The 10,188-nt window shown below is 39.6% G+C and overlaps 1 protein-coding gene across 2 annotated transcripts; it reads left to right on the top strand.

Annotated features, from left to right (window-relative positions):
* Positions 1–142: 142 nt before the first annotated feature.
* Positions 143–9,928, top strand: tlr9 (toll-like receptor 9). Of its 2 annotated transcripts, none has more exons than XM_049016846.1 (2): positions 143–2,597; positions 3,927–9,928. In XM_049016846.1, the coding sequence occupies exons 1-2, from the start codon at positions 2,595–2,597 to the stop codon at positions 7,038–7,040; spliced, it is 3,117 nt and encodes a 1,038-aa protein (XP_048872803.1). In that variant the 5' UTR covers positions 143–2,594; the 3' UTR covers positions 7,041–9,928. The 2 variants fall into 2 exon arrangements, with proteins under 2 accessions (XP_048872803.1, XP_048872802.1); XM_049016845.1 differs by having other exon boundaries at positions 143–3,299; positions 3,487–9,928.
* The last annotated feature ends 260 nt before the right edge of the window (positions 9,929–10,188 follow it).

The following is a 10,188-nucleotide window of genomic DNA, read 5'->3' as shown; positions in this document are numbered from 1 at the left end:
TATAATTTACACATAGGTTTGTTTCTGTCAGCTGTTGTGATGATTTAATTGTGTTGAATAGGAACAACAGTATTGTAGTATATACAAACTCTGTTCATTCATTACTCCCCACATGCATAAAACATGCAAACAACACACACAAGAGACAGCATAGCGAAGGTAACAGTTTGATACTGACAAATAATATCTTCAAGCAATTAAGCAGTTATATACATTACAATAATATATTACGTTCCTTGGTACTTTGGAGGGGCGGCATGGTGGTGCAGTGGTTAGCACTGATGCCTCACAGCTCTGGGACCTGGTTTCAAGTCTCCGCCTGGGTCACATGTGTGCAGAGTTTGCATGTTCTCCCCATGTCGTCGTGGGGTTTCCGCCAGGTACTCCGGTTTCCCCCCACAGTCCAAAAACATGCTGAGGCTAATTGGAATTACTAAATTTCTCATAGGTGTGTGAGTGTGCAGGATATTTGCATAACCAGTTAACACCGAACATGTTTGCAAGTCACCCAAAAGTACTAAAAAAGTAACCCAGCTGCTTTGGTACCCTGGGTACAGGTACTCGACTAGAAATCAATGGAAAAGTACAGTACCAAAAGTTCTTTAGATGGTGCAATGGAAAAATGCTCATAATTAACTGAAATTGATTTCGGAATGAAAACCTACCACAGACAAGTTCTTTTATAAGCATTCAATGCTGGTATATTTCCTGTTATCTGTTTTTATGACTTTTTTCCGTCCTTTTTTCTATTTCAGTACAGGGGTTTAGATACAGCATGGCTCCCTCCAGACCTGTCACTTAGGAGGACCAGGGCCAAGGCAAAGCCACCTTATTTGGGGCCCCATAGTTGGTGTGGCTGCACAGGATGCACTAGCCTTGGCTGTGATCACATGTCTAAGATAGGGTTTGGATTAAGTCTATCCAGTCTGTATTTAGGCAAAATGACATATTTATTTCAAATGTGGCTGCGTACAATCGATGAAAAAAAAGTTAGGGTAAAACTTTACTGAAAGCTCTCATCTATAATGCACTACAGATACCTTCATATGTAATTATGATGGATGATGTAACAATTTAAGGATGTTTTGTTCTGCATTATGAATGTATCTATAGTGCATTTTAGCCAAGTGTTATGCTCATTATGCATTCATAATACATAATAAAGATGACTATATAAAAAGCTTTTCTGTAAATATTTACAGCCATGTTTATGGTGCTTTATGAATTTTATATATATATTGTGTGTGTGTGTGTGCGTGTGTGTGTTCATTGAGTCTTATAGACATGGGATCATAGAAAGTGTTACCAAAGTGATTTACAGTATTATTTAGCTTATTATCTTGACAATTTTCCCTTTTGGATGGGGCCCATAGAAGGTGGGGGCAGTGCAGCAGCAATAGTTGCACCCTGCTAAAAATGGCTCTGTCTTCATCCATCATGGATGGAGATATGTATTGGGGTCTGGCCAGGTGCAGCACGAGACAAAGTGGTCACCTTTCCACTCAGTGCCATCCTTACCCATAGGAAGTTGGACAGTTACCAAACACACCTGCATCACACCTATCCCGCGTATCTTCTGTGTCTGTCATCTTCAGAGAACACGTTCACTTAGTGAAATATTCATGTGGTACAGGCCTCTCTGATTGGCCAATTATTTTCTCTAGCCAAAGTTTTCACATTAAGTTTGTCCACGTTTCTATTCCTAAATCTTGAGCATAAAAATGACTGACTTTCTTTGCTGGTTTTTCTATCCAGTCTTATTAAAAGGAGCAGCACAAATCCATTGGCAGTTTAACACATTTGTAATGCAGTAACCCTAAGTAGCAGTTCTAGCGGTAAAGTGGCTGCCAGTGTGATCAGACCATTTCTTTTAACAGAAATGAGAAAAGATCATGTCCTAATATTGCACAGTGGCTGCTAAAAGCATCATGTACTGGTTGGATGTAATGCTCAAGAACTTAAGGCTGCACAGAGCTATGCAGCTGTAGAGTATACACATAATACTTGGCTATTAATAGGTAACTAGTTCAATAAAAAATGAATTTCACATACTAGCTTTTGTTGTTTGCATTCCTTTGAAATGTGAAGTGGCATTCGATACCCATGTGGTGTCCTAGATGAGCGTCACCTCTGGTGCATGGCTGCAGTGAAAACAGTGAGATGGATTGGAGGGGGGGAACAGAGTAAAAGATGTGAACTGGGTTGGTGCCGGTTTGCTAAATCGGTACCCCGTCTGAAGAAGCCACCCCAGGCTATGTGAATGTCGGATATGTGAATTAATTCAAATGCATGAGCAGAATTTATACGTTTACTGCATATGCTCATCGGGTAATTAGAATATGGCTGTTACTTGACTAGGCTTGACTCCCATCATATAGGAAAGGGTGTGATGAACTCGATCTTCACTTCCTGTTACTGTCAGGTTTTACTTCCTCCAAATATCATGTTTCACTTCTTTTATTTAGATCAGTTTCACATAGTTTTCCACCTGCAAGGTTCATTGTTTTATGTGTTTTGTGCTTATTTTGATAAGTCACTGCATAAACATCCACTGTAAATACAACTTTGTTGTGACATCATCTTGAACATTGAAAATGGTAAGTGTGTTTTTGTTATGATAGTAGATGGAATGTTTCTTAAATATACTGCATGATGTATTATTACCTTATTTCCTCCAAACTAAGTCTAAAAAATATTGCAGCTTATTGAAGTGTATACAATACATTAGATATATCATGTTATATCTTACCAATTCTGGTACTTAGAAATGGTTCTATACGGCACTTTTAGGGGTTCTATAACTTGCTTCATATATGTAACTCAAGGTGGTTCCAAATAGAACCTTTTTTGTGAGGCACCTTTAAAGAACCATATCGGTTCTTCTGGTACTGTACTTTCAATTTCATAAATGGTCTGTAATAGCAAGAAGCTTATTTTTGAAAAGTGAGATTACATTGTAGTATACTGTAGTATAATTTTTATATATTACAAGAAATTACAAACTATGGTCTTATAAAATAACAGGTAACGATTTACATTAACTGCACCTCCATAATGCATTCATTATACGTGTATACAAAGAACATTCAATGCACTTTCATAATGCATTCATAGAACATTCATAAGCAGCATGGAAGTAACATCCTAACATTAGCAGCTTTGATACAATTACAATGTTTGTTATTAATATATATGTTTGTTATTAATGTATATTAAGGCTGCAATGGTATATTAGGTTATGATATACTTCTGTGCTGCTTATGAATGTTCTATGAATGCATTATGAAGGAATTATGAAAGTACAGTAAATGTAAAGCGTTAACCGTATTGAAATTACAACACATCATAAATCCAGAATGTGTGGAATGCCATGTGAAGACAAAGCTGTATAAAAGCTGTTTAATAGCTTTCAAGGTCAGTGTGCATTCAACCTGAAAAAGTAACGCTGTATAAATTGCAGTGTGTGTGGCTGCTTTGGAGGATCAGACACCAAAAATAAAGTAAATGGCAAACAATACAGGGGTTAACACTGAATTTTGGTATCGTTTGCCTCCACTATGGTTTCTCCGTCTATCTGTATTGTGATTTTTGAAAAATGGAAGTGTTGAAGTAGGATTAATCAGCAAATGTAGGCCTAATCATTTTCCTGGCATCATCTCACACTCACATCTCTAACTGTCCGCAAATGTAATGTGGCGAGTGGTCAAGTGCTAACCAACCCCCCCGCCTTACATTACGTCAGGATATTGTCCACAGTGGGTGGGATCACTGCTCCAGAAATGTCGTACAGTATGGCTGAATTGACATCGATACGTCGGATGGTTTGATAATACTGTATACCGAGTGCCATAACAACCCTAATGTATACAAAATCTGTGCATGTTGCATTACTGTATGATTCATCTCTAAACTTATATTCTTTACAGGTCTCCTTGTGGAAGAATCTTTTTCTGCTCTACCTTTGCAGCCGGCTTACAGCAGTCAGGAGTAGAAATCCCGTTTTTTTTCCTTGTGAAAATGATACCCTTGCAACAACCCTTGATTGTGAAAAGAGAGGCCTAACTAATGTTCCCTGGATTAACTCTGTCTCTGTGCTCTCCATAAACCTGGATGGAAATAAAATCCAGTCAGTGAAGAGCAATGCACTAGCTGGAGTTCCTAATCTTCAGAATTTTAGCATCATGTGGAATTGCCCTCCAGGTAAGCTGAGGAACCCAGGAACTCCTTCCTGCAAACTGACTATTGCACCTGATGCCTTTGTTCATTTGAAGAACCTGAGTCATCTTTTTCTGGGTGGAAACAGTTTGTTATCCGTCCCACGTCTACCTGGTGGTCTGAAAGTCCTCGGTCTTGAATCAAGTAATATATATAGAATTAACACACCCTTGGGAACCCCGCAACTCAAGAAGCTGCTCTTGTTCGACAACTGTTACTATCGTAACCCCTGCAACCAGACATTCTATATTAATGAATCTGTATTGCAAGAACTGCGGGAGCTCATAAATCTCACTCTGGGATTTAACAATATCACCACTGTTCCCAAGGGCCTTCCTCAGAACTTGACCAGCCTAGATCTAAGAGAAAACAAGATCAGTCATATTGATGAGATTGCATTTGCCAATCTGACAAAACTCACCTACTTGAATCTGGAATGGAATTGCCAGCGGTGTGATCATGCAGCACAACCATGCTTTCCCTGCGCAAACAACTCTGCCATAAATATACATCCCAAGGCATTCCGAACCCTGAGCAATATTACCTACTTGATCCTTAGGGGAAATTCACTAAGGGCCTTGCCTGAAGGGCTGTTCCAAGGACTACAAAGACTTACCTATCTGGACCTCTCTGACAATCTGTTGGCCAACAGCATCAGAAATGACTCTTTCTTCAGAGACCTGAAAAACGTCAAGACACTTAACTTGATTTACAACTATGAACCTCTGAAAACTTTCAATGACCTGAAATTGTCACCGTATTTCAGTGAAATGACGTCCCTGGAAGAATTACTCATCAGTGGGTATTTTTTCCATAAGTTGACTGAACGGAGTTTGAGTCCTTTAAGGAACCTCTCAAAACTTCATTATTTGGATTTACGTATGAACTTTATAAGTGAGTGCCAGCTTAGTATATTCAGTAACATAACCTCTTTGAAAAAAGTTGTTCTCTCACAGAACCTACTGGAATTTCCATATTGTTCACCTAACACCAATCGATTTACTTTCCAAAACCAAAATCAATTAACTGGCAAAGTAATCATGACTCCAGAGGCATTAAACTCTGAAGGCCAATATCTGGAATCAAATGAAAAGTATTATCAAAGCATGCTGGATTTTCAGAAACGGTACTGCCGTGGAAAACTGTTTTTTGACTTGTCACAAAACAATATTTTGACTCTGCGGGAAAACATTTTTCAAGGAATGGACACAGTAGTATGTTTAGATTTGTCACTTAATTATTTGAGCCAGTCACTGAATGGGAAGCAGTTTAAACACCTGGGCAGCTTAGAATACCTTAATATGGCTCACAATAGGATTGATATGTATTACGATGGTGCTTTTCAAGAACTAAGAAAAACACTTAAAGTGCTTGACCTGTCTAGTAATGAATTTCACTTTCGCATGAAGGGCATGGGGCATCGCTTTGAATTTATTGAAAACCTGACGTCACTGGAGGTTCTGAGCCTGTCACAGAACAGCATTGGAATTCGCATTTCTGCGACACTCCAGAGCTCCTCCCTCAGGTATCTTTTCTTTTCGGGCAATCGTTTGGATATAATGTGGGACATGGCGGGTGACCAGTATCTTTGTTTCTTTCAGAACCTTACAAATCTTGCATACTTAGACATTTCCAGAAATCACCTGAAATCTTTTAAACCAGAAGCCTTTTGTAACCTTCCAAAAACACTGGAAGTTCTAAAGGTTAACAGTAACCAACTAATATACTTTCCTTGGCACAATCTTACAGTTTTAAACCAACTTTGTTGCCTAAACCTCAGTGGCAACTTCCTAAGCGAGTTACCTAATCAACCCATTAAATTTGGGCACAATTTAACCGTTTTAGACCTAAGCTACAACCAGATTCGATGGCTCCCAGAAAGTTTTTTTCATGAGGCAGGCTCTCTTATGTACCTTCTGTTGAATCATAATAAGCTTAAATTTCTTAATGTCCAGTGCTTCCCGTCCCAGTTTACTGTATCTCTTCATAAACTGACCCTCCATGGCAATCCATTTATGTGCAGCTGTGATACTTCATGGTTGATGGATTTCTTACTAAGCAGCACCATTCAAATACCTTACCTGACCACTGGCATTAGGTGTGGTTTTCCAGAGTCTCAGAATGAAAAGCTTGTGCTGTCAATGGACTCCCGCTCATGTCAGGAGATCTATGGAAGTATAGGATTTATTGTTACGTCCTTCTTGACCATTATTTTTACTTTGGTTCCTCTGCTCAAGAAGCTTTATGGCTGGGACCTTTGGTATGGTACACAGATAGTTTGGGCTCAACATAAAGGGTACTCTCAGTTACTGGGAAAACAAGGCCAGCATGACGCTTTTATCATTTTTGATACTCTTAATGCTGCTGTTAGAGACTGGGTCTACAATGAGTTAATAGTTAATCTGGAGAACCAAGGAAGGCAGAGATTTAGTCTCTGTCTGGAGGAAAGAGACTGGGTCCCAGGAATTTCCTGTATAGAAAACCTCCATAATGCTGTTTATAGCAGTAAAAAGACCGTGTTTGTGCTGACTAGTACAGGCTCAGTCAGTGGCATAGCAAGGCAAGCCTTCATTATGGTCCAGCAACGTCTTCTGGATGAAAAGATTGATACAATTGTACTGGTTCTTCTGGATGAGGTCTTTCCGAAGTCAAAATATCTTCAAATGAGAAAAATGCTATGCAGAAAGTCAGTCCTCTCTTGGCCAAGAAACCCCCGTGCTCATCAGCATTTCTGGAACAATATGAAAGCAACATTAGCTTCTGACAACTGCCGTTCCTACAATTGTCATATAAGTGAAAGTCTGTTGTCCAATGGTTTGATATAGTAGTCATATGTGAATTTTTTTTCACATTCATGATCGTCAAAGTGTTCAAATAACACATTTATGTGGATTTTTTTTGTAAAAAAATGCTATTGGATGGTGATTCAGTGGGCAGCACTTTTCTTTCCAGGGTTGTGTATTTGTGTCCCTCTTCTGTATTTTTGGAATTTGCAGGTCGTCCTTGTGTGTTTTTCCTCCCAAAAGCAATTGACAGATGCAACTGAATGTTTCGGTGTCTCTGTGTTTTTAATACTGGCATTCTGTGTGCCCTGTCATGGATAAAAAGTTGAAGGAACAAGTGGAAAAAAATGTATTGTAATGCTCGGAATGTTACATCTGTGTTTATGTTGCTGGAAGTTTTACTGGCCTCACTGAATGTCTTTATATTGTGGGAGGGAGCCGGAGTACCCAGAAGTAACACCCACATAAAGCCAGGAGAACCAACTGCACCCACGTAAAATAAAATTCAAACAAAGGTTTGTGGCAGCTCTGCCACCCACTCAGAAATCGTACCACTAAAGTGTTTCAACTTCATTAATTTTATATTATTTGTAATCATAACTAATGTGATCATAATGTGTAAGACATACAATTATATTTTAAGCTGGCATGGATTGTGGAATTATGACTGATAAAAAATGATTACGCCTCCTTAGTTGTGGAGCAATTGTTTTCTCTCTCTGTACATCCCACCAAAGGGGTTCAGTGTTCTGCTTAGAAAACTGGACATTTGCAGGCATTGACTTATAGAAAACGGGAACTAAAAATGTGAATTTTGCATTCATTTTTGTATGCTTTATCTAATCTTGTGCTAATTATTGCACTTGCAAATGAACGAAAAATATACATTCACCCGTATAGATCAGCGAATTTGACATTCGAGGTTTCGGTTATTTGGGAATTATTTATTAAAATTTATTTAAATGGGAATATTTTGAAGCTTGCTGAATAATCACAAAGACACGGATATGAGCCGTCAGCGAAAAACACTCCTGAAAATGATTCGAGTTACATAAAATTATAGAATATATAAATATTAGTGAGACATAACATGTATATATTATATCTTTAATATTAAAAGTCTTGTTTTATGATGCCTCTGTCACTCCCCTGCACTCTGTCTCTCGCACAAACACATCCTAACTTTCCCGAAAGGAACACAACACACATAAAATAGCGACTAGATCTTCTTCTAGAGACCCATAGATGTAAATATTGTAGCACTGGTGGGGCACATGTCCCAGCATGCCCCGCGTGCATTTGTAAATAGCCATTGTTGTGTTGTTAATGGTTGCATTTCTTTATTGTGGTGCGTGTGTCCGTCTGTATCTGGTGTTTACCTGGTCCGATGCTCGCGTGTATTTAGCTTGTGAAAATCTCCCACCATGTGTGCATCTTGCAGTTCGACATCTGGCAACCTTTTGTGTTCGTCCCTGTGTATTTGATATGGTGTATGTAATAGTCTTCTTAAGGATTGCAAATAAAGAGGAAGTTTTCGCCGGCAAGCAAGTCTTCTTGTCTGTCCTTGGTCTCGCGATTCCTCGGTCCACCCGTCCACCACAATATTAGAGATTTAATTAATCTCTTCTTGGTAATTGTTGGAGTTAGACTCCACCGAGTTCGTTGAGGAGGACAGTATCTCATCCTCCCTGATACCAGGGAGGTCCGTCTCTCTTTATTTGTTGTAGAGATCCTGTACCCTCTGTCAATCCCGGTCGAGCCCCCAAATTGTTGGAGTTAGACTCCACCGAGTCCGTTGATGAGGAAAAGATGCATTCGTGAGGCAAAGGATGGTTGTAAGTCCGCTCTCTTTATGTGTTGTAGAGATCGATCCGGGAGCCACGCTCAGATGCACAAACAGTACATACCCAAGGAAGCTCAGCTCTCTGTTGTCTGTGTTTGGCTTTTATACCCCGTTTAGGGCATCTACAATTCTTGTTGGTATCTTTCCACTCTCGTGACATACAACTATTGTTTTGACAGTGCTATGCGTTAGTACCCACCCCCTGCGTCAGCGACCCCCACCCTTGTTAGGCCCAGCAGGTCAAGCATAAGCATAATGTCACCATGCCCTGATAATGCACCTTCTGCTTTTCTAATTTTACTTACATTATGAGAAGGGGCGAAGCCCCCCTTTTCTTCCTGCCTGTGTGCCAGTTTGTTCCCATTTCTTAGTGTGACAAAGTTTAGCACAAAGCCTGGCCCCCCTTCATAATAAATGGGACTTTCTGCCAGCACTATTCAACTAAGTGATGATAAAGTTTCTGGTAATTGAGTAGTTTGCTTTATGGTGTTTCCCAAATCAGTGCCAGATCTGGCTGCGTTTTTTTGACAGGCTTCTTGCTCATTATTGTGCCCTAACAGCAAACAAGGTAAGATCAGAGTAGTGTACAGTATAGACGCTCCACTACTTACGAACGTTCAACTTACAAACTTTCAGGCATCCGAACGAAGAGGACTGTGTGTCCAAATTGTGTTCATTGGGCTCCCGTTTCCTGTCCGGAACATCAATTTTTTTTTTCTGCGCGACAATTCCACCTAGTATGACTTCTGGCCGCTACTCCCGCCGCGCAGCAGCGTAGCGTGCGTACTCCCAGCATCCTAGTTCTTAGTACTTGCATATACTTGTAAATGATGTTGCATAATGACTTACGAACATTTCAAGTGGTAGATGTAGCTGGGGAGAGAGAGGTCTGGGTATCTCTCCTGAAGCTGCGACCCCCGCGACCCGAACCCTGGACAAGCGGGGGCTAATGGATGGATGGATGGAACATTTCAAGTTACAAATGGCCGTTTGGAACGTATCTCATTCATAAGTGGAGGAGCGTCTGTACTGTTTGAAACAGCTGTACTGTATTTTGAAAGAGTCAATAAAATTCCGTGAATAGTGACGCTGTCCGTTTTATAGTCATTTAATAAATATACAGATGTGAATTACATGGTAATCTGCCTGAAACATAAAGAAAAAGATAGAAACTGGTTAATTATAAAAATCATCCGCTTATAGTGATTAACTTTACCCAGACATGATAACTGTAAGCGGTCTCCACTGTAATATATTAAAACATATATTTGACATATATGTCTGTAATATGTGTCACATACAATTAAATATTAAAAATATATTTTAGTGCATGTGTGAGTGAAGTCT

The sequence above is a fragment of the Brienomyrus brachyistius genome, chromosome 6, assembly GCF_023856365.1.
Source record: "Brienomyrus brachyistius isolate T26 chromosome 6, BBRACH_0.4, whole genome shotgun sequence".
Classification (NCBI taxonomy): domain Eukaryota; kingdom Metazoa; phylum Chordata; class Actinopteri; order Osteoglossiformes; family Mormyridae; genus Brienomyrus; species Brienomyrus brachyistius.
The sequence above is the reverse complement of the archived record's forward strand: the minus strand, read 5'-3'. Positions and strand labels throughout refer to the sequence as shown.

Excerpts from the sequence above, each read along its gene's own strand:
- tlr9 (XM_049016845.1), top strand. The coding sequence starts at position 3,861 with ATGTATACAAAATCTGTGCATGTTGCATTACTGTATGATTCATCTCTA.